A 24,421-nucleotide genomic window follows, 5' to 3' on the forward strand; every position below is an offset into this window, starting at 1 on the left:
CTGGTTTGTAAAATTTTTGGTGAGAAACCCACTGTTAGTCCGTTGAGGGTTCCCTTATAAATGACTAATTTTTCTCTTGCTGTTTTCAGAATTCTTTGTATTAGACTTTTAACAGTTTGACTACAATGGGCCATAAAGGAGATTTTTTCTTTTCTTTTTTGCAAAAGAAGACATGCAAGCAGCCAATAAACGTATTTTTAAAATGCTCAACATCACTAATAATCAGAGAAATGCAAATCAAAACTATGATGAGATATCATCTCGCAGCAGAGTGGCTTTTATTAAAAAGTCAGAAAATATGAGATGTTGGTGAGGTTGCAGAGAAAAAGGAATGCTTACACACCATCAGTGGGAATGCAAATTGCAGCCACGGTGGAAAGCAGTTTGTTGATTTCACAAAGAACTAAAAATAGAATTATCATTCAACCCAGGAATCTCATGACCAGGTATCTAGCCAAAGAAAAAATACATTATTTTACCAAAAAGACACCTGCATTCCTACGTTTATTGCAGCACAGTAGCAAAGACATGGAATGAACCCTGATGCCCATCAATGATAGCCTGGATAAAGAAAATGTGGCACATATACACCAACATGCAGCCATAAAAAAGAACAAAATCATGTCCTTTGCAGCAATATGGATGAAGCTGAAGGCCATTATCCTAAGTGAATTAACACTGAAACAGAAAACCAAATACTATATGTTCTCACTTCTAAGTGGCAGCTAAACATTGGATACGCATGAACACAAAGATGGGAACAACAGACACTGGGGGCTCCAAAAGGGAGTAGGCAAAAGTTGAATAACCACCTATCAAGTACTATATTTACTATTTGGGTTACAGGATCATTAGAAGCCACAAACTCAGCATCATGCAATATACTTATGTAACAAACCCGCACATGTACCCCCTGAATCTAAAATAAAAAATAAGATGAATCTTTTTTTTTTAAGAAAACCTTTTTTCATTGTATCTGTTTGGGAATCTTTGGGCCTCCTATGCCTGGGTGTCTAAATCTCTTGCTAGACTTGGGAAGTTTTCATATAGTATTTTGTTGAACCGCTTTTCTAACTCTATTGTTTTCTCTTTGCCTTCTGAGACTCCAAAATTTTGAATATTTGGTCACTTTATGGTGTCCTATATGTCATGTGGGCTTTGCTCATTTTTTAAAACATCTTTTTAATTTTTGTCTGTATGAGTTATTTCAAAAGGAAATAGACCTTCAAATGGACTACTGCACCATTTTCTCCGTTTTAAAATATTACTATGCCTTAGGAAGCAATATAGCCAGGAGGCTTATTTGACCTCATACAGGTATTGCTTTCCCACCTGTAATGCCATTCATCCAGAGCTCCCCTTGACCCAGCAAGACTCTATTCAGTCATCAATCACTTCCTTTAGAAAACGTACCCACTACCCATATCACTCTAGAGTTGATTTAGATGTCCTTGTGTTATTCTTAGCATTCGTCATACTGTATGGCAATTCTGTTTCCTCTATTGAACTGTGACTGTCTCCAGGAACAAGAATAAGTTTCATCTTTTTCTTCCTCATACAGGGAAGTGACTACATACAGTAAGGCATCCCACAAATGTTCAATGAATCAACAGGAGCTGCAACGGCCAGTGGAACAATTTATAAGTATGTAAGACTATGTAAAGGAACGTAAAGCCAAACCGCTGTGAAAACCGCATTCAGAAGTCAGTCGGCTACTAGGTACACAGGACAAATCCACTCATTCTCCAACTCCTACACGCCCGGGAAGCAGTTTCACTTTACAGCAAGTTGAAGAGTCGCACCCGCAGATGCCGTAAAAGGGAAAGAAGTCCACGGTGGGGACGAGGATTCCAGTTTTGCTGCACCGTCAGGGCGGGAAAGTTCCCGGCTGTCAGTTGGAGGGTGGGTCCTCGCTCCGCCCCCTCGGGCCGCACTTCCGCGCTTCCGGGAGGCGTGTCCTAAGCTCAGGGACCCCTTGCTGGGTGCCGGTTAAGTCCCCGCTCCCCGTCGCCGGTGCTATGGAGGCGGCGGCGGCGGCGGCGGCGGCGGCGGCGGAGGCGGAAGTGGAAAACGAAGACGGCGACAGCAGCTGCGGGGATGTATGCTTCATGGACAAGGGCTTGCAGAGGTAAAGGGCGCTCCGCAGCTGGGAGCGACCCGCGCATTCCCCAGGGCCGGGGCCGTGAGTGGCTGGCGGCGACCGCGGAGCGGAGGCGCGGCACTACTTAACCAAGACCATAAGTGAACGCAGTCTGGCTTTCGGCCTCCCCACTTCTCCAAAACTGCTCTGCCGAAGTGCCAGGTTGAATGAGCCATGGATGTCTTCCCGCCCGTGTCTCCTGCCCAGCATTTCACACGACTCTGCTTAGCCTTGAAACGGCCCCAGGACCTTGTCCTCCACCAGCTTATGACCACTGTTTCTTTCTGCTGGTTTTGCTTACTTATTCCTTTACTTGCCGTTTAATTGTTGGTTTTCTCGTGTTCTCTCGTCTTTCCTCTTCTTCCCTCTGAAAAAAAAACCTGCAGGATAGTATCTCTGGCAGCTATGAGCGGGCAGTCGCAGCTGCCTGTTAGTTTTGCCTCAGTTCTCCTTGCCTCCATTCGAAATTATTTGTCTGTTACAGAACACTGCAATACATATAGTCATATACTTTTTGAAGTACTAAACTTACTATATTTAGTTCACCGTTTCCCTCTCTCGAAGCCCCGACTTGTGCAAAGCGTATGAGGCACTTGGTTCTGCAATTCTGTAAAGCAGGTCTCCGCCTGCATTTGAGGCTCTTTAGTCTCGACTCTTAACATTTCTCCACTTACACTTTATTTAGCTGTACTGAGCTACAGGCAGTTCCATAGCAGACTTCTCTGTGCCTTTGCATATGCTGTTCCTTTGTAGCGTGTCCTCTACGCGAACTTTGCTACTGATAATTAAACATCTTGTTCTGGATTCTGATTTAAACTTTGCCAGATGATCCCAAGAAGATGGTGTTCAAGGGACATTTTACATTTCTATTTAATACTAGCTGCCATTTACTGAATGCCATCTGTGTGTGCATGTTATACACATTATCACTAATCCTCACGGTAATTTTACAAGGTAGTAATTTTTCTCATTTACAAGTGATGAGTGAGACTCAGAGTCTATTGACAATTTGTTCATCTTTAAACACTTCGTAAAGAATTAAGTTCGGATTCAAACCCATTTTCCGTCTAATTTCACTGTGCTTTTTCTACGATCTCACATTATCTGCACATTATTAATGTCGAGAAACTGAAATGTGTCAGAAAATAAATGACTGTCATTAAGAGCATGTGTTGATAGCATAAGGTCTGGCACTAAGAAAGAACTCAAGTAAATGACAGGGCGGGATAATTGCGAAATGCTCCAGATAGTAACATTTAAAGGTTGCTACTCTGAAATTTGCAAATGCTTCCCTGCTGTCAGAGTTAAGTTTCCTACAGCTGTAAGATAACTGCTACTGAACCTAAAGCAGATGCCCATGACATTGTGTGTCCCTGTTCCTGGCTGTATCTCCCATCCAGCAGCTCCAAACCGTGTGGTGTGCACTGTAGTTTATGTTCCTGGAACTACTATCTTCAGGAGAAGCTTCAGTTTTAAATAGTAATTGGAGTGAAGAGATGAGTTCTGTTTAGGGGAGATCCATTAACTTTCAACAAGGGAGGATAGGAACTTTTTCAACAGGAATTGCAATAACATGGTTTCTTTTTGAAAATGCAATAGACTGTGGATTAAATAGCTATTGCACATGAAGAAGAAAATAATGTTATAATCTCCAGCATGAGATCTGGATTGACATACGCTCTGTTAACATAACTGCAAGAATTTGGGCAAGCTATTTAATTTCTATACACTTCGGTATCCTTAAGATACCCACTGCTTAGAGTTATTGTGAGAATTAATTGAGGTCAGAAAACTGAGGCTTAAGTTGTCATTTGCTCAAATCACACAGCAAAACTGTGGTAGAATGCAGTTTCGAACTGGGATATTAAGATTCCAAAGCCTTTACAGTTATTAACTATTACTCAGCACTGCCTTCAATATATGCTGATGACTGCATGTAGGAGTTAGAAATGCCCACTGTCACTTGCCTCCCTTGAGCGGTTTCTCGTTTGTATAAATAATCCAAAATACTTGGTTATGTTGTAAGAAGCACTGTGTTTTGTGAGACATTTCAAAGGTACCACAAATAGGAAAGATTTCCTTCTAGAATGAATAGAGCCCATATTTAGTATCTGCATGCTGTTTGGTTAATTTTAGTTATTTGGTCATGCTTTTAAAATCTTTTTTTAAAAAATATATATTTTCTTTTGTAGCATATCAGAATTATCTTTAGATTCAACTCTTCATGCCGTCAATCTTCATTCCAATAACATCTCCAAGATCGAAGCCATTGATCATATTTGGAATTTACGACATCTAGATCTGTCATCTAATCAAATAAGTCGAATTGAAGGGCTACACACACTGACAAAACTTTGCACATTAAATTTGTCCTGCAATTTGATTACAAAAGTAGAAGGTTTGTAAGCGATTTTCATATAACACTTAACATAAGGAAAATGATTTAGGTCCATTTTTTTCCCAAAAGAATGGAATAAATGTTATCAGAAACTCTTAAAAATTGAGTCCAAAACTCATTATACAAAATATTTTCTCCAAAAAAGTGTCAATTTTTTTAAAATTCTGTTTTTTCTAAATGCCAATAAAAGTGATTTCGCTGTTACCAGACTGGAACAGTCTGAAATAACATTGTAATGCTATATCTCTCTAATTAATTATTTAAATTTTTTAAAGGCTTTATTTTATTTTACTTTTTTTTTTTTAGGACTTGAAGAACTAATTAATCTGACAAGAGTAAATTTATCATACAACCACATAAATGATCTTAGTGGTAAGTAGAAATGCTTATGTTTTCTGTATGCTAAATGTTTTGCCGCATGTGATGCTAAGCATGTTGGATATCTCTGAATATTAATCTAATTTTTAGCCAAAGAGCTCATCTACAGAGTGTATTCCAGTCATAATTCTGTTTTGTTGGTGCCAGAACCACAGCTGAGTACAAAATTTAGAAGTAAAAACCAAGGTAATCAGTAGCAGGAAAAACTTGATTGGAAAGGATCCAGTTTAAGGGAATATGTTTTAATTTTAGCCAATTAGTCAATGTACTGTTATATAGAGAAGAATAGTTCCAATAGAACTTTCACAGTGGTAAAAATGTTCTAATCTGTGTTCAGTATGGTAGCCAGTAGCCAAATGTGGTTATTGAGCACTTGAAATATAATTAGTGCAACTTAAGGACTGAATTTGTAATTTTACTGAATTTTACTTCGAAAATAAAAAGCCACATGTAGCTAATTGCTACCATGTTGAACAGTGACATACTGCATTCCAAAGGCTGTTGCAAGTTAAGGAGCAAATAAAATGATATTTTCTTTTTATCTGTAATACAGCTAAGAAGATTTTAAAAGTGTTGCCTTTTTTAATTGATTAAAGTGATGCAGCTAGTAAGTTGAACAGTTTCATGACTATTCTTAGAATTATCTGTTAGAACTAGCAGAATTCCTCTAATATCTTCACAATCTTTGTCAATATTTGAAACAATCTCATTCATTGGTTGACTCTTCTCCCCCACTAAAAGAACACTACCCTGTGCCAGCTGCCTAGTATACAAAAAATAAAAAGACCTAGTCTGTACCCTTAAGCTGAAGTAACAACTGTATTTTAATTTTTTAAAACCTTTTTTCCTCTAAAGACATGAAGTATTAGAACTGAGTTTCGCCAGGCACGGTGTCTCACGCCTGTAATCCCAGCACTTTGGGAGGCCAAAGTGGGCGGGTCACCTGAGGTTGGGAGTTCGAGACCAGCCTGACCAACACGGAGAAACTCCATCTTTACTAAAAATACAAAATTAGCCGGACGTGGTGGCGCATGCCTGTAATCTCAGCTACTCAGAAGGCTGAGGTGGGAGAATCGCCTGAACCCGGGAGGCGGAGGTCGCGGTGAGCCGAGATTGCAGCATTGCACTCCAGCCTGGGCAACAAGAGCGAAACTCCATCTCAGAAAAAAAGGAACTGAGTTTCAACCCTGGCCTTGTCATTAATTACTGTGTAATGATGAGCGAGGTGTTTACTCTTTGGATGCAATTTCCTTATCTAAAGAATGTGAATGGATAAGATAGTCCATTCTCAGTATGTGTTTATGAAGATCACTATATCAAACACTGTCTTATCGTGATGAAAAAACCAACAATAAGAAGTAAGATAAGTTACAGGGCTTACATTATAGTGGGGAAGAAAAACAACCCCCCAAAAAATCAGCAAAAGATTTGAACAGACACTTCACCAAGAAGATACATAAATGGCAAATAAGCCATGAAAAAAAAAATGGTTGTAATCCTTAGTGATTAATGAAATACAAATTAAAACCACAATACCATTTCACCCCTAGAATAGCTAAAACAGTGACAGTGCTGGTGAGATTGTGAAGCAGTTGAAACTTGCATACATTGCTGGTAGATTTAAAATGGTACAACCACTTTGGAAAGGAGGTTTTTGTTTTTTTTTAATTTGAGATAGAGTCTCGCTCTGGAGTGCAGTGGTGTGATCCTAGCTCACTGCACCCTCTGCCTCCTGGGTTCCAGCGATTCTCCTGTCTTAGCCTCCTGAGTAGCTGGGACTACAGGCATGCTCCACCATGCCCGGATAATTTTTCATATTTTTAGTAGAGATGGGGTTTCACCATGTTGGCCAGGCTGGTCTTGAAATCCTGGCCTCAAGTGATCTACCCACCTCATCCTCCCAAAGTGCTAAGACTACAGGCGTGAGCCTGTACTCGCTGTCACTGTGCCTGGCTGAGTTTGACAGTTTGTAATTGTTATAATGGTAAACATAACCCTTAAATATAATTGTGCAGTCTGACTCTTAGGTATTTACCTAAGAGAAATTAAAATGTGTCCACTCAAAGACCTGTACATGAATGTTCATATGATTACATGGCTTTTTATATGGTTTCTCCATTTTGGAGAAAGTTCTGAGGCAGAAAAAGAAACTGTAAGCACTTGAAGGGTACGCTGGCATTTGTACAATTAGTACTCCTCCATGACAACTGCAGCTGAAGTCCAAGTTGGGCCAGGCACCAATAGCAACTGCTACAAAATGTTCTAGATAAACTTGTGTGAGAAATATTACCAGGGAATTAAATGAATGCTAATGTATTTATTTTATATTCAAACCAGCAAAATTGAAGTGTACTACAAGGTTTGCTTATGTCTGCTAGTCAAGACTGATGTGATAAGACAGCCTAAAGCCATTGCTTTACCTTTTTCTCATATGAGTGTGTGCATCCACCTGGGGAAGTTCTTTTGATTTATTTTGTTTTGAAGAGAACCAGAGCCCAGGAACCTCGGGGACTAAAGCCTCCAAGAAATGTTAAACTTGTGTTTCTTCAAAACAACAATTAACTTTACCGATAGCCTATTCGTTAGATATAGCTGTTCACAGCAAGATTTTATTAATGCTGCCTGTTTGCCTCTAAAAGTATAACCTATCTAGCCACTATTTCTAATTAGCTATTGGAAAGACTATTGCTGTGACGTTTAAAGAATTCTTTTCCTATTGCAGGGTTGATTCCCCTTCATGGAATTAAGCATAAACTTAGGTATATTGATCTACATAGTAATTGTATAGATAGTATCCATCACTTACTTCAGTGTACGATAGGATTGCACTTCCTGACCAATCTTATTTTGGAGAAAGATGGAGATGATAACCCTGTCTGTCGACTACCAGGTAAGAACAATTAATTTAATATTTTTTTCTAATAGTTAATATTCAGAGCTTCTTTATTTTCCTGAAATTGGCATTTGTGACCTCATTTTAGTCTTCAGCTTTGCAAAATTTTCTTTATTGGAGAAAACATGGTTACAAATAAAATTAGTGTATTAAGACTAATGACTGTTACAGAACACAAGATTAACAGTTCAGTGATTCTCCTATTTAGGCAGTTTCATATTTGATAAGTGAATGCCTCAAAATTATATCATTATGGTACATTCTATTAATAGTATAATACTATGCAGCCACAATAAAGAATATAGCATCTCTTTATCTGCTAATGGATAATTATGTCCAAGATACATTAGGAGGATGAAAAGCAGGTTGTAAAGTACTGCATACAGTAGGCCACCATTTGTGTGAAAAGGGTAACACACATACACAGACACAAACATTTACATACATACATATATGTGTATGCACGCATGTGTGTGTGTGCTCAGTATGTACATAAAACATCTAGAAGAATACACACTTTTAAAAAATTACAATATTGGCTAACTCCAGGAAAGGGAACTGGGCAACTGGAGATTAAGAAATGAGAAAATTTTTCGCTATGTTCCTTTTGAATTTCATATTATGTGAATTTGTTACATTATTAATAAATGATTTTGTTTTGAGAAAGTTTCATATATAGAGATGCTAGTGCTGCTGAAATGCTATTTGAGCTAATTGGGAATCAATCAAGTTGACAAAGATAAAGCAGACCAGACTATCATTTCTAGAACTCACTTATCTCATATTGCTTAACCAAACAATAAGAGAGAAATGTGTAGAATGTGAATATACATTCTAAAGATCTGCTTGAGTACGGGTTAGCTACAGAGGCTTCATTTTATTATTCATACGCAGCTATAAGAAGGCTTTTTGCAGCATGGAAACCTGTGTTGGTAATTTTATTTCACAGAAGAAACTCTGATATATTTGGTAATTGTTTTCCAAAGGTGGAAAATATTTCCTATTGTTTTCCATAAAGTCTCCCTGAAAATCAGGACAGATTTGAGAGTTTTCTGAGGAAACCCTTTCCTGGAAAGAACCATATTTCTAAAGCCTTGCATTTTTCTTTTCTCTGATAAACCCTCAGGTTGGAATTTTTTTTTTTTTTTTTTTTTTTAAATAATCTTGTCTCAAGAACCTCTGGTTTCTACAATTCAAATCTTTATTTTCCACCTTTTTTCCTAAATTAGGTACTTCTCTCAATACAGTCACCCTCCCTTAAGAATTGAGAGGTAACTTGTTGCTGAAAAAACTTGTCTTCCTTCAAGATTTCTAATACTAATTTGTCAGACTTCTTTCTTACTTTTGGAATTCTTCCAATCACTCCATTGGTCTTTATTAGAAATAGTTTTAAAATTACGTTTATGCAGGATTAAGGTGCTCCTGTTAACTGTAGTACCAAAGGAATGTTAATTTGTCAGATTTAATTGTTCTTAGGGAAAATATACATATTATTCTTGATTACTTGATAGTTTACCTGATTTAATATTAGTTATATGTAATTTAAAAGAACAAAGGGGATATTTTGCTAATACTGAGACTTCATTAGGGAAATTTGGTCATTTTGGTCATTATCCACATCATCCTGCTTTATGTTCATTTATGTTGTTTATATTAATCATATTAAAAAATAAAAGACATGTTTAGCTTCCTTCCTAGAATAAATTTCTGCTGATTTTGTGCATTATATATTTAAAGTAATTTTTTAGAGAAAGTTATTTTCACTTTTTGAACTTCATCAGGAGGGTTATTTGAGAGGGATGGAGAGTGGAGGAGAAGTGTTTTGTTTCTTTTATATGTAATGATTTATATTTTAATGATTACATGCTGGAGAAGTTGAATAAGTAACAAGTTTATTATTTGCCTTCTGAAACTATTCTGGGGGATATATCTGGTAGCTGATAAATTTAGTTTATTCTAGAAATAATTGACTTTTTTTTAATATTTAAGTTTTCATTTTGAATGATTTGTTTCCAAGGGTACAGAGCAGTTATTCTCCAGACTTTGCCACAGCTTAGAATCCTAGATTGCAAGAACATATTTGGTGAACCAGTAAATTTGGCAGAAATAAATTCATCACAGCTGCAGTGCCTAGAAGGTCTTTTGGATAATTTAGTTTCTTCTGATTCTCCCTTAAATATAAGTGAAGATGAGGTATAGTATTTACATTTTTTTCGTAATATAAAAAATACCTTCAAATTTCAATAAGTGAATATAAATTAAAAGGATTTTGGTTTGTTTCTGTGTCATAGATCATTGATAGAATGCCAGTGATAACAGCACCCATCGATGAGTTAGTTCCCTTGGAACAGTTTGCAAGTCCACCAAGTGATGCTGTGTTGACGTCTTTTATGTCCGTGTGTCAGTCTTCTGAGCCAGAGAAAAGTAATCATGAAAGCGATTTGCAGAATGAGATAAAACTTCAGAAATTAGATGATCAAATTTTACAACTTCTAAATGAAGTAACTATTTTTCCTACTTCTCTATAGGCATGTTTATTGAAGAAAACATAGTTAAGAAAATGTAAAATAAAAATTGTGTACTAGCTGACCAACCTATTTTAATGCATCAGTGTTCATATATTTTTGTTTTCCTCTACAGAAATAGGGTTCTGTTATTGCATAGTGGTAGTAAAAGGTAACATAAATTTTTCACTCATTTTACTTGTCTTCCTTTACATCTTCATGATGTAATTTCTTTGTCTTGTTCTGCAGTATTTCACATTACTTCCATTCCACCCACCTTTTATTTCCACCATAAGCAAGGGGGAAACTCTTTGGACTCAGTGTTACTTAACGCAAAGGAATACTTTGGCCTCTACTCTCTCTTCAGTGGATTAATGGTCAGAATCACCTCTACAACTTATAGCTGAATGGCAGGTTAAGTTACATAGTTCCTGTATCAATTTCATTTTCCAGTAGACCATCACCTAATCAATCTATACTTTCCTGAGCTGTTAATCCTTTTTTACCCCTGCTACTGAATCTCTAGTTTTTAGAATCTGTGAGCTATGTTTATGAACTACAATTCCTAGAATTTACTGCTATTCAAGTCTCCAACCCTCGCTCCAGCATTCTCACTATCATCCACAGTTGGCGGTGGTTCTCTTGGGTACCACTACTATCTGACGGCAATAGATTATTACTTTATTTCCCTTCTAGCTGGGTGTAGGATAGAAAGATAGTGGTATAGGTCAAAGAGGCTATTAGTCAAATGTTAGTTCAACTTAAAAATTTGTAACTAAGTTATTGTTACTAATTTTTTTTTTTTTAGAGTCAGAGTCTTACTCTGTCACCCAGGCTGGAGTATGGTGGCATGAACATAGCTCACTGCAGCCTCGAACTCCTGGGGACCAAGAAACTTCCCACCTCAGCCTCCTTAGTAGCTGGGACTATAGGCACATGGCACTGTGCCTAGCTAATTTTTAAATTTTTTGTGTGGAGATTGGGTCTCGCTTTATTACCCAGGCTTGTCTCAAACTCCTGGCTTCAAGTGATCCTCCCACCTCAGCCTCGTGAAATAGTGGGATTACAGGCAAGAGCCACCACGCCCAACCTCTATAACTAAATTTTCTTAGTCAAAATTTTTTCTCAAATTTAGGAAGCGGGGAGGAGTAGAAAATGCTTATGAAATGGTTATGGTTCAGGAAGTTTTTAATCCTGAACTATTATTTATATAATATTAACAATGTTGGATAAACAAGAGGTCTGCCTTAGGTGAGTGAAAGTGAATAAGGCTGTGAGGATTCTGTGTTTCAGAAATCCATAGAGATTTCAGTTTGAGCCAATAAGGAGATAGTAATAGAAGTGAGACAAGAATGCTGGCCTACGTATTATTTGACATCATTGATACTGTATGGCTGGACTTTTAGACTCCTCCATTTCCTCAGGTTTCATCTTTCATCTTTTCTAATGGCTGACTCTTCTACCAATGAAAGAACTTAGATTGAAGTTTTTAATGTCTTTAATGTGAAGTGAACATGTCAGTTTCTCATCGGCTGATCTCATTTTATTCTCATGACCACCCAATCAAGTAGATAGAGATTAATGTATTATTGTTCTTGTTGTAGAAAAGAAGTTCCAGAATTTAAATCACTTATTTAAAAGTACTTTATTTGCAAGATAGTTGAGCTCCAAATTCATATCTCCTTATGTCCAATCAAATTCTTCAACTGTGTCATGCTTCTCACTTACAGTGCTAGCTCTTTCTACTTTGTTAACCAAAAACAGGAGTCTAGCTATCTGGAAAGAAAGGCGATTCACTGCTATGTATATTTAAAATGTTTAAGAAAATGACTTCTTGTTAACTGTCTATCTTGGTGTAAAGAGTACACATGCAGTTTGAATTGCATTGAGCTGTTCTTACACTCAAATGATTTCATCTCGAGTATCAACTTATAAAGTCATAATATTACTGCAATGTGCTGTACTATAATAAAGACATTTGTTTTTCTTAATCATGGGACTTAAAATCATAATTACCCTGCCAAAGTGGGAAATTTTATATCTGTGAAAAACTGTTTTGCCTTTATTTTAGTTTTTCTCCAACATTGTATTGAGCATTTTTATTCTTCAGCAAACTTGAAAGAATTTCTTAGTGAATATCAATATATCCACCAACTAGATTCTACACTTAATGTTTTACTACATTTATTTTGTCATGTAGCTATCTATTCATGTATCAGACTATCTTATGACACATTTCAAAGTAAATTACACACATCAGTACATTTCTCCCTAAACACTAAGCATACATATCATTAATTAGAGTTAAATATTTTTTAGGTGTTTTCTTTGATGTGAAATACAGGTCTGCATATTTCCTGAATTGAGAATACATATATCTGTTATCCAAACTTCTGTGAAGATTAACATTATCATGTTCCCTATGGCCTCTCCCACAAGCAGTCCTCTACTGCCTCCAGAGGCAATCACTTTTCTGATTTTTAGTCTACCATATATTATTTAATATTTGTTTTAGAACGTAATATAAATGGAATCATACAGTGTTTACTCTTTTGTGTAAGGCTTCTTTCACTCAGCATAACCTTTTAAAAATCCATGCTATTATGTATATCAGTACTTATTTCTATGAAGTATGCCATTCTATGAATAGATTACACTTTACTTTTCCATTGTCCTGTTGAAGGTTATAACCTAGCTTATAACCTGGGTTATTAGAGGTTTATGAGTAGAGCTGCAATGAATATTACTGTATAATCTTTTTGTAAACATGTATCTTTGTTTCTCTTCAGTAAACAGCTAGAAGTGCAGTTTCTGGGTTATAGGGTAGATGTATGTTCAGTTTTATAAGAAATTGATAACTTTTTTCAAAGTGGTTATTCTATTTCATTCTCACTAACAATGTATGACTGTTCCAGTTTTTCTGCCACCCCACCAATATTTGGTGAGGTTAACATTGCTTTTATTCTAGTCATTCTAGTGGGAGTATCATGATGTTTGTTCTGATTTTAATCTACATTTCACCAATGATTAGTTATGTTGGACAGTTTTTTGTGTGCTTATTGAATATTTATTTATCTTCTATGAATGCCTGTTCAAAATTTTTGCCCATTTTTAAATTGGGTTGTTTATACAGGTTGTAGGAATTTATTATATATGCTAGACACCAGTGTTTTGTCAAATATATCTAGTATGAATATTTTCTCCCTATTTGTGGATCTCACATTCATTTCCATACTGGTCTCTTGATAAGCAATAGCGTTTAATTTTGATAAAGTCCAGTTTATCATTTTTTTCCCTTTTAGGATCATTGTTTTCTGCAACTTCAAAAACTTTTGTGCATACCAAAACAATATTCTCCTGTGTTAGCCGCTAAAAGTTTTAATGGTTTTACCTTTTGCATTTAGATCTGTGTACATATATGGTTCACTCTTTTCCATGTGGATTTTCAGTTATCTCAGTACCATTTGTAGAAAACGCTTTTCTTTTCACTAAATTTCTTTAATGAATTTCTTAAAAAAAGAAAAAAATTAAATCACCTTACAAACTGTAGAATCTAGCTCCGGGTTGTTTTTTTCTTTGTCGGTTTGAGTAAGTTGTATTTTTCAGTTGATTTGTCCATTTCATCTCATTATCAGCATAAAATTGTTAATATTCCCTTATTATACTTTTGATTTATATAGGATCTGTAATGAAAATCTTTTTCATTACTGATACTGGTAATATGTGTTTTCTCTATTTATTTTTTATTTATTTGCTTGATTAGTTTAGCAAGGGGTTTTGATGATCTTTTCAGAGAATAGACTTTTGGCTTTGTTAATTTGATTAATATTTGTTTTCTGTGTTCTTGATTTCTGGTTATTTTCCTCCTCTACTGTGAATTTACTTTGCTGTTTGTTTTCTAGTGCCTTTTTTTTTTTTTTTTTTAAATACCGTCTTGCTCTGTCACCCAGGCTGAAGTGCAGTGGCCTGATTTCAGCTCACTACAACCTCCATGGCTTCTGGGTGCAAGCAGTTCTCCTGCCTCAGCCTCCCAAATAGCTGGGATTACAGGCCTGTGCTGCCACACCCGGCTAATGTTTGTAATTTTAGCAGAGACAGGGTTTCTTTCACCGTGTTGCCCAGGCTGGTCTCGAACTCCTGGCCTCAAGCAATCCTCCCACCACTGCCTTCCAAAGTGCTGGGATTATAGGCATAAGGCACGGCCCCCAGCCGTAACTTCTTAATATAAATACTTACGTCATTGATTTTAGACTTATCTCCTAATATGATCATTTAAAGCCATAAATATTCCTCTGAGCACTGGTTTAGCTGCATGCCACAAATTTTGGTATGTTTTGCATTTGCTATTGTATAAATACTTTTCTAATTTCCTTTGTGATTTCTTCCTTGATCCAAGAAATATTTAGAAATGTCTTTTATTAATTTTTAAACCATTTGTCATTCCATAGATATGTTATTGGTCCTTGATTTCTCATTTACTTCCATTTTGTTCAGATAACATATTCTGAATAATTTCCATCTTTTTAAATTTACTGAGTTTTTTTATAGCCTGGCATATGGTTTTTCTAGGTGGATATTCATTGTGCTTTTAAAAAGAATGTATATTCTACAATTAAGTCAGCATGATTGATAGTATTTTCAGGTGAACCATGTCTTTACTCATTTTTTGTCCATTCTATCTGTTGCTGATGCTTGGTTTTTTGTTTGTAGAGGTGGGGGGTTGATCTAGTTCTATCAGTTGCGGCATGAAGAAGTGTTTAAATCTCTGTGATTGTGGATTTGTGTTTCTCCCTTTAGTTCTTTATTTGCTTCTTATGTTTTAAGCTCTGTTATTAAACACATACACATTTATGACTGCTTGGTATTTCTGATGAAGTTAATCTTTTATTATTATGAAATGTTCCTCTTTAACAGCCTTATTGAAATACATTATTCACTTACCACGTGGTTCACCCATTTGAAGTGTGCAATTCAGTGCTACCCATTAGCAATCATTGCTCATTTCCTTCTTTCTACACCCTCAACCCTAAGCAACCACAAATCTATTTTCTTTCTCTATGGATTTGCCTATTTTGATCATTTCATATAAATGAAATCATAACATTTAGCCTTTTGTGACTAGCTTCTTTCACTTAGCATAATATTTTCAAGGTTCATCCATATTGTAGCATGTATCAATACTTCATTTCTTTTTATTACCAAACAATTATTCCATTGTATGGATATACCATATTTTATTTATCCTTTTGTCAGTTGATAGATGTTTGAGTAGCCTCTACTTTTGATTATTATGATATTTCTATGAATATTTATGTGTAAGTTTTCGTGTAGACATAGATTTTCATTTCTCTTGGCTATATACCTAGAAGTAGAATTGCTGGGTCATATGTTTAACCTTTGGAGCAACTACCAGACTTTCCAAAGTAACTGCACTATTTTATATCTTCAGCAGCAGTATATGAAGGTTCCAGTTTTTCCACATCCTTGCTATCTTGTTCTTTTATGTCATTTTCATTATAGCCATCCTAGTGGGTGTAGAGGCATACCTCATCGTGGCATCTGTTTACTTTTAATCTGTTTGTGTCTTTATATTTAAATGGGTCTTGTGGACAGAAGAAAAGTGAGTCTTGTTTTTAAATCCCATCTGGCCATCACTTCTTTTGAAGAGTCTGTTAAAATTTACTGTAATCATTAATGAAGTTAGATTAGAGTCTACCATTTTATTGTTATTTGTTTTCTGTTTGTCTCTGTTTTATATTCATTTTTCTTCCTTTCCTACTTTCTGTTGGATAATTTTTAGAATTCAGGTTTTTTTTGTTTTGTTTTGTTTTATTTTGTTTTTTGAGACGGAGTTTCACTCTTGTTACCCAGGCTGAAATGCAATGGCATGATCTCAGCTCACCTCAACCTCCAACTCCTGGATTCAAGCGATTCTCCTGCCTCAGCATCCTGAGTAGCAGGGATTACAGGCATGTGCCACCACGCCTGGCTAATTTTGTATTTTTAGTAGAGATGGGGTTTCTCCATGTTGTTCAGGCTGGCCTTGAACTCCCCAGCTCAGGTGATCCACCCGCCTTGGCTTCCCAAAGTGCTGGGATATAATTCAGTTTTAACTCATAATGTTGGTTTTTTAGTCACAATTCTTTAGGTTTTGTTTTGGTCTGAATGCTCTAAAAAAAGACTCGAAATAGTCTACTTAGAGTTAATACTGTATCACTTCAAGTAAAATGTTTAAACATTATTTGTATTTATCTGTATGTAAATCAACTGTGATGCTCTTATTTCTTCTTGAGGATTCAAATTTCCATCTAGTGTTATATTCCTTCAGCCAGGACTTCCAGTCTGAACTTCCTTTAGCAAATGTAGTGTTACATCTGTGGATAGTAGTATGTTTCACCTTTAGTCTTAGTGGACTTTTTCACTGAATATAGAGTTCTCAATTGACAATTTTTTTTTCTTTCAGTACTGTCCCTGGTCTCCATAGTTTTGATTGCAAAGTTAACATGAATTCAAGATCCTTGATTTCTTGCATGTAATATGCCATTTTTCTTTGTCTACTGTCAAGAATTTGTCTCTGTTTGTTTTCAGCAGTTTGACTGCATTGTACCTAAGGATGGTTTTCTTTGTGTTTATCCTACTTCTGGTTTCTCTATGCTTCCTGAGTCTGTAATTTTATGTTTTCACCTAATTTGGGAACTTTCTTCCAATATTCTGCTCCATTCTCTCCTCTCTTTCAGATTCCATGTAGACTTTTTGATATTGCCTCAAAATTCCCCAAGGCTCTGTACATTTTGTCAACATTTGTTTTTCTGTATTCTTCATATCGAATAACTTCCATTGAGCTAGCTTCAGGTTCGTGTGCTCTTTCTTTATTGTCTCATTCTACTATTAATCTCAGTCAGTTTCTACTTCGGACATTGTATTTTTCAGTTATAGAATTTCTATTTTTTATAGTTCTATTTCTGTGCTGAGTTTTCTTTTTGTTTATGACAGGCGTATTTCTTATTATCTCATTGAACATCACTATTTGATCACTATTTTAAAGTTCTTGTTTGCTTATTCAAACATTGAGTCATCTCAGGTTTGGTCTCCATTTTCTCTTGAGAATAGGTCATTTTCCTGGTTCTTCTTATGACGAGCAATTTTGAAGTGCATCCTGGACATCGTGAATGTTTTGTTGTGGATACTCTAGATTTGGTTATAGTCCTCCAAAGAGTGTTGGCATTTTTGTTTTTAGTAAGCATTTAACTTGGTTTGACTCAGATTGTATGTTTTTATCTTAGGTAGCAGTTCAAAGTTCATTTCATTTATTTTGTTCTTTGCTGGCCACTTGCAGTCCACTTCATACTGCCCTCTGGTTCCTTAGGCCCAGAAGTCTGGTTTTTCCTACCTGATGTTTAGACTCTCTGCATGATACTGATTGTGGTACATTCTCAGGCTAAAAACCATAAAAAACAGAAACACCCTCATTCTGGTCCATTTTCCAAGTGTCACCTCCCCTCTAGAATAATCCTACTTTTGTTCACTTTCTAAGGCCTTCAAGTCGTTTTTATTTTTGTTTTGTTTTGTTTGTATTTTTTCCAGAGTTTATAATTGTTCTCTGCAGGAAAGTCAACATGGTAGACGCCTACTTGTCCATACCAGAAGCTTAATTCCCTGTCTTTAATGTCAAACATTTCTAGTTTATAAACCCTTAATCATATAAAAAGTCATAATATTTCAGAAAACTTCCAATTTCAATCTTTTTTATACGGAACTTTTAACAAACTTTGTTGGCTTTTTAAATTCTAGACTTGTAATTCAATAGATAATGTTCCTGAGAAAGACCCCAGACCAAAAAGAGACACAGATATAACTTCTGAAAGTGACTATGGAAACAGAAAAGAATGCAATAAAAAAGTTCCTCGAAGATCAAAAATCCCGTATTATGCCAAAACCATTCAAACTATTAAGCACCACAATAAAAACTGCAACTCTTTTGTAAGGTATTTGTTTTAGTTTTAGAAATTTAAGGCACACAGAAGTTAATAATGCTGGCTTCTCGAAGCTATCTCATGGTGATATTTGTTACTTTACTAATGTTGAAGATTTGATTTTTCAGCCTTGTAGGTTCTGATCTGGTCAGTACATTCATGTAAATGTATATAAAAGGATCCTTTTCTCTGTGTCTGTAGGTTAGTTGCAAAATTAATGTATAAACCTGAAGATATCTCATAGCATAAAGAATACTGACCTTAGAACTGGAATACCTTCGTTTAATCTAGGTTTAGTTCAATCAAAAAGAATGTATGTGGTTTTAGTTTCATTCATTTACAGTGGGAAATAAGACTGGTACACTTGAGTCTACGTGACTAGCCTTTTCTCTCTTTGTAGGCAGATCTAAATGGAAAGCCAAGTCCTAGTCAGATGACACTGAGTTTAGGATTAAATGTGAATAAGATGATTGTGTTTAATGCTATAAGGACAAGGGAAACCGATGTCTGTACTTTCGTAATTGGGATCACCATGACAAGTGGTTCAGAAATGACTACTCTGGGATGGTTACAGTAAACTTTTGCCTCTGTAATTCTCCTTTTGCAAAGCATATTTTGTTGTTTTGTTGTTTAATTCTTCCCTACCTACCCAATTACATTTTACATGTATATATATATATACACACACACACACACAGAGGCATTCAGTTCACTTCAAACACTACTTTTTTTCCAGGACATACCCTGGAATTTCTTTGGTCCTACCAAGTGATAGAATCTATTAACTTTGATCCATTATGTGTCGATTTTAAACTTTTAACTCCCAAAGAGTAGTTCTGTTTACTGTCTTTTCTTGTTCTTAGGTATCACCTTACCATAGTACTTTTTAAATTATTCTGATATATCCAAGAATTCTACCCTACCTGAAAATGTTGAACCCTGAACATTTATGAAATCATTATCTTTTTTAAAATCTTGAGGTACTCATTAATCAACAGAGCACACCCATTATAAAATTTATAAAGCAGTTTGTCCAAGTTACTATAATTTTATTAATATTCTTTTTAAAAAGCTGTTTGCATATACAACTAGAAATGTTAATGTTAGAGAAAAGTAATGTGAACACAGTTTTTTGAGTTATTTGCTATGTTTTATTCTTTACAGTTGTAATCGTAAAATGAAACCACCTTACCTTAAAGAATTATATGTAAGCTCATCTTTAGCGAACTGTCCTATGTTACCAGAATCAGAAAAGCCAAAGACTGAAATAATTAAAGTAGACAAAAGTCACTCAGAAGATAACACTTACCAGGTATGATTTAAGAAATTAAGAAAAAGTGGTATGAATAATTTTAAATACAGAGTCCCAGAAAAATTATGCATGCTTTTATTAGCAAAAAGTGTTTGAATTTTATTGGAGTGATGAAAATTGGTTATTTTTTCTTCCTGATTTCCAGATTTTATGTAATATTATTTTTGAATGAATGAAAATTTCATTTTTTTATGATCAGATTTAAGTGAAATCATCTGTTATATGCTTCTGGAGGAAGAAACAGTTATGAATTTTGTAATTCTTATTCCTTAATGTAGTGCTTCCTACTTTTTTGGGGTGTCAGACCCTTTTCAGTATCTAAAAATCTCTACAGGTCTTCTCAAAGAAGCCTATTTTTACACTCAAAGCAAATGTATATAATTTCAAGGTTTTCATGGACTTTCCTGAAACTCAATTTTGGACCACTGGATCCCAGATTAAGAGGTGTTCAAAAATTTTTTAATTCTTCAAAATTTTCTTGACAGGTCTCATGTTGAGAAACTTCAGTACTTGTGGATTCATTATTTTATATTTTTCATTAACTTCCCCTTATATTACTTGTGTATTGTTCTTTCAGTAATAGAATTGGTACATTTTAGGCTACTGGTTTCCTCCCCTTATTCTCAACTATAGAGGCTCTAATATTGAAAAATAATAATTATCATTATGACTTTGGACACACTTCATCTTTCTTCTTACTTAACTTACTGTGCCTGTGTTTCCCAAGTTACATATTCATTTTTCTCATGAAAAATCAATCTTGTCTGATTCTACCCCTGCAAGTTTGTTTGAGATTAGATCCTTACCAATCTTCATATTCCTTGCGTGCCTTGGTAAGGACTCTGTATCCTTAATACAGGGTCTGGCATGTGGGTGCCATGCTATGAGTATATACTATTTCAAAAAACGAATCTTACCTACTGTGGCGTAATAATGACAGCTAACATTTATTGATTGGTTATTATGTAGCAGGCACTGTTCTGCACTTATCTATATGCTTTGCTACCATTAACTTAATTTTTGGCCAGGCGCAGTGGCTCATGCCTGTAATCCCAACACTTTGGGAGGCCGAGGTGGGTGGATCACTTGAGGTCAGGAGTTCGAGACCAGCCTGACCAACGTGGTGAAACCCCGTCTCTACTAAAAATAAAAAAAAAACAGCCAAGCGTGGTGGGACATGCCTATGGTCCCAGCTACTTAGGAAGCTGAGGCAGAAGAATCGCTGGAACCCAGGAGGTGGAGTTTGCAGTGAGCTGAGATCATGGCCCTCTACTCCAGCCTGGGTGACAGAGTGAGACTCAAAACAATAAAATAAAAAGTTTCACTGCAGCTCTTTGAAGTAGGTACTATTATTCCCCTGTTATAAATGGGAAAATTGAGGCTGTGAGAAGTTAGGTAACTTTTATAAATTCACATAACTTTGTTGTTTTCTTTCAGTCCCTTGTTGAACAGCTAGACGAAGAGAGAGAGAAGAGATGGAGAGCTGAGCAAGCCGAAAATAAACTCATGGATTATATCGATGAGCTGCATAAACATGCAAATGAAAAAGATGATATTCATAGTCTGGCTTTACTTACTACAGATAGGTAAAAATATTAATAAACCTGAGGATACCTCATAGCATAAAGAATACTGACTTTAGAACTTTAATTCCTTAGTTTCAGTGTAGTTCAATCAACAACAATGTATGTGGTTTTAGTTTGATTTGAATTAATTTTATTAGATAATTTAGCACTTTAATAGCTTGTTATATCAACAAGAAATTCAGATACATGTATTTGAGCCCTCAAGCAGGGAGGTGTCAGGTAAATATTATAAGTAAAGAACAGCAAGAAACTAGAGCAGTGATTACCAATTTTTTATATAAAGTGCCAGATTCTGTAAAGGGCAGCCATTGGCAGCCTTTTTCTTTCAGCTTCTTGGGTCATATTTGATTTCATCACATACTCATCTTCTGCAGTGAGCTTTGGTATCATATAGCCCAGTTTCTTAATCTAATGTTTTTATTCTATCCTCACCATTACGTCTCCCATTTTATCTGGGGTTTTGTTTTGTTTTTTGTTGTATTGTATTCTTTAATACAGGTCTGTCATTTCATTCTGTGAAAATACTAGTTTTTTAAATTACAATAACTTTTTTTCTTCTGTTTCCTGTAATCATTTCTAATGTTATGCTTTTCCTCAAATGATTATAAGATTTTTAGAGTTTCTTAAGGTTTCTTATCCTTGAATGAGCACTAGGTTTCTAGACTTGACATTTGCTAACAGACTTTGGGAAGTTGCTCCTGGTTCCATTTCCTGTCTGATTGTGCAGTGGATAATTCCCCTTCTAAAATCTCATTTGGATAAGTTGATGTACACAGTTCACAGCCCAGTTCCCAGTTTCTTTTAAGCACTTTTGTGATACTGCCATGGTGTTTTCTACCCCACTGCATGTTTCTCTGATATGTTGTACCTGTCGAGTATAAAGACAATTCTAATATGCAACATGCGTGCTATGAGAACCTCTATAATTATAAAGCTATGATGCATAATGTTATTGTTAGCCCTTCTACCACTACCCACCAACTTCCTGCCTTGTTTGTATTTTACAAATGTCTGTCTGAATTGACACAAGAAGCTACTGGGTATGATGAGAGAACAGGATGGTTCAGTAAGAGTGCTCTACCTCAGAAAAACAGCACTCCTGCTTTCAGTAAGTGGATAAGTAACCAACATTATGTAGTGACAGATTTATAGAGACCCTGTGACTGAGTCATGGACAGACAGTAGAAGAGAAAAGATATGTCTTCCTTTTTTCAGAATGGAACAGTTTCATGAGGCAAAGCCTGAGTGTTGTAGGAGTTGTTTTTAATTTCAATTTTGTTCCATTTGCCTTATAATTGAAATTATTCCCAAATTTTGGCACTCTGTTATCTTTTGTTTTCAGTTATATGTGTATGAATTTTTACTTTATTCTGTATTCTAAGTATTTAGTGGGATATTAGAGGAAGCTGTGTCTAGGGCTGCTAGCCAGTCCATTTAAACTAGAAGACTTTGGGCACACTTCATCTTTCTTCTTACTTAACCTGTTGTTGTGCCTGTGTTTCCCAAGTTATGTATTCATTTTTTTCATGAAAAATCAATCTTCTCTGATTCTTCTATCTATGCCACCCCCCACCACCACCACCACATGTTTGTTTGAGATTAGATCCTTACTAATCTTCCTATTCCCTTATGTGCCTTGGTAGGGAATCAGTATCCCTAATAAAGGGTCTGGCATGTGGGTGCCATACAATTTCAAAAAAATGAATCTTATCTACTTTGGTATTTTTATTACCCAAAGCTCCTTGATGACTAGATCTGTTCATCTAATTATCTACTAAAAATGCCTTCTCTGTATTCCTCGTAAGTTTCTTAAGATCAGCATGGCCTCAGGTGGACTCATTCTTCTTCTTTATTATATATTTCTTGCCCTAATAAATGGTGCCCCATCCAGCATCCAGTCAGTCACTAAAACTATAGAAATCTAGGAATCTTTTTTTTTTTTTTGCTTCCTTTCTCTTTCTCCTATCCCACAGCCAGTTGATATTATCATCTTTATTGATATCTTTATTCATCAATTGATACTGATATCATCTTAAAAGATGTTGAACTATCTCCTCTGTATCCCAAACCTGTTACCTTTCTTTAGGCCCTTATCTGTTGCTTAGATGATTGTTCCATTTCTACTTCTTGGTGGCTTCCCTGCCCGCAACCCATATGCAGTCTAGCACTCTTTCATATAGCATACCAAACAGGAGTTGAGAGCATGAACAAAGGAAGACCAGTTCAGAGAGTACTCTCATTGAAGTCAAGAAGAAAGATGATGAGGACAAGAATTGGAGAAATGACCATAATGTAGAAGTTGATGGATATTTTTTTTTAATATGCCTTGGAAATTACACTGGGTTGGCTGCGTGACTCAGTAATTTGTTCATGAGGCTGCGTCTTTGTCAGTGTCCCGTTTCCAAACAATAGACTTATAGTCTGTCATCTCGACCACCTGTCTGTAGTAAGGGGTGAGCACTTGGCCTAAGCTGGGTAAACATCCTGTATCCTGTGGCCACAGTGATTGGTTCATGGGGTGGACATATGAATCCAGTTGGACTAATCAGAGCCTTGCCTAGGACTCATTCTAAGTTGAGCTAGAGAAAGATACTCTTTCCTGTTTGGTTCAGGGCTATTAGAATATGATCCCAGAGATGTTCATAGTCTCCCTCCTGTACCCTTACCCCAAACATAAAGATTCTTGCATGACACCATGCAGACCACCTATATCTGATTTTCTAGAGTCTGCTTTTATAGCCAGATTCTAGGATTGTGTTATGTTCTTGGTTTCAGTGGTCCCTCAGTATAGTGCCACCACATCCTTCTCTATGTTTGCTTATGCAGGTCAGTAAATTCTCTCTTTTATTGAAACTGATTAAGAGTTTTCAGTTGTAATGAAAGGGTTCTAACCAGCACAAAGCTGGGAGCAATATTGGGTATCTGGGTTAGATACAAGGAGTCCAAGTTGACTTACAGGTTGCTATTTATGTAGCACATCTGTCACATCACTTTATAAATATATCATGTTTGTTCCTTCTCTGAGATGCTGGGTTCCTCGAAGGCAGAGAAAACTCCATCTTATTCATCTTGCTTGCCTTTAAGTCCATATCTAGTATAATGCCTGAAACAAATTGTTTAGTAAAGTTCTGCTGTGGAATAGTAATTTATATAAAATATTCTCCTTTTGATCATAATGTTAGGTTCAGGAGTAGGGGAAAGACGCACTATTTTTCTGCCAGTTTTTACTGTAATTAG

At 35.9% G+C, this 24,421-nt stretch overlaps 1 protein-coding gene across 2 annotated transcripts in view; it reads left to right on the forward strand.

Annotated features, from left to right (window-relative positions):
* The first annotated feature begins 1,837 nt into the window (after positions 1-1,837).
* Positions 1,838-24,421, forward strand: part of LRRCC1 (leucine rich repeat and coiled-coil centrosomal protein 1) — a 41,265-nt gene continuing 18,681 nt past the window's right edge. The window contains exons 1-9 of one of the 2 annotated variants that reach the window (XM_008000994.3): positions 1,838-2,128; positions 4,333-4,538; positions 4,845-4,910; positions 7,639-7,806; positions 9,827-10,002; positions 10,101-10,310; positions 18,105-18,298; positions 19,451-19,598; positions 21,036-21,184. In XM_008000994.3, the coding sequence (XP_007999185.3) occupies positions 2,019-2,128; positions 4,333-4,538; positions 4,845-4,910; positions 7,639-7,806; positions 9,827-10,002; positions 10,101-10,310; positions 18,105-18,298; positions 19,451-19,598; positions 21,036-21,184 (1,427 nt within the window). In that variant the 5' untranslated portion in view covers positions 1,838-2,018. Of the gene's footprint in view, positions 2,129-4,332; positions 4,539-4,844; positions 4,911-7,638; positions 7,807-9,826; positions 10,003-10,100; positions 10,311-18,104; positions 18,299-19,450; positions 19,599-21,035; positions 21,185-24,421 lie in introns of those variants that run through there. The other variant, XM_038000330.2, reaches the window with a different exon arrangement.

Source organism: Chlorocebus sabaeus, chromosome 8, assembly GCF_047675955.1.
Source record: "Chlorocebus sabaeus isolate Y175 chromosome 8, mChlSab1.0.hap1, whole genome shotgun sequence".
Classification (NCBI taxonomy): domain Eukaryota; kingdom Metazoa; phylum Chordata; class Mammalia; order Primates; family Cercopithecidae; genus Chlorocebus; species Chlorocebus sabaeus.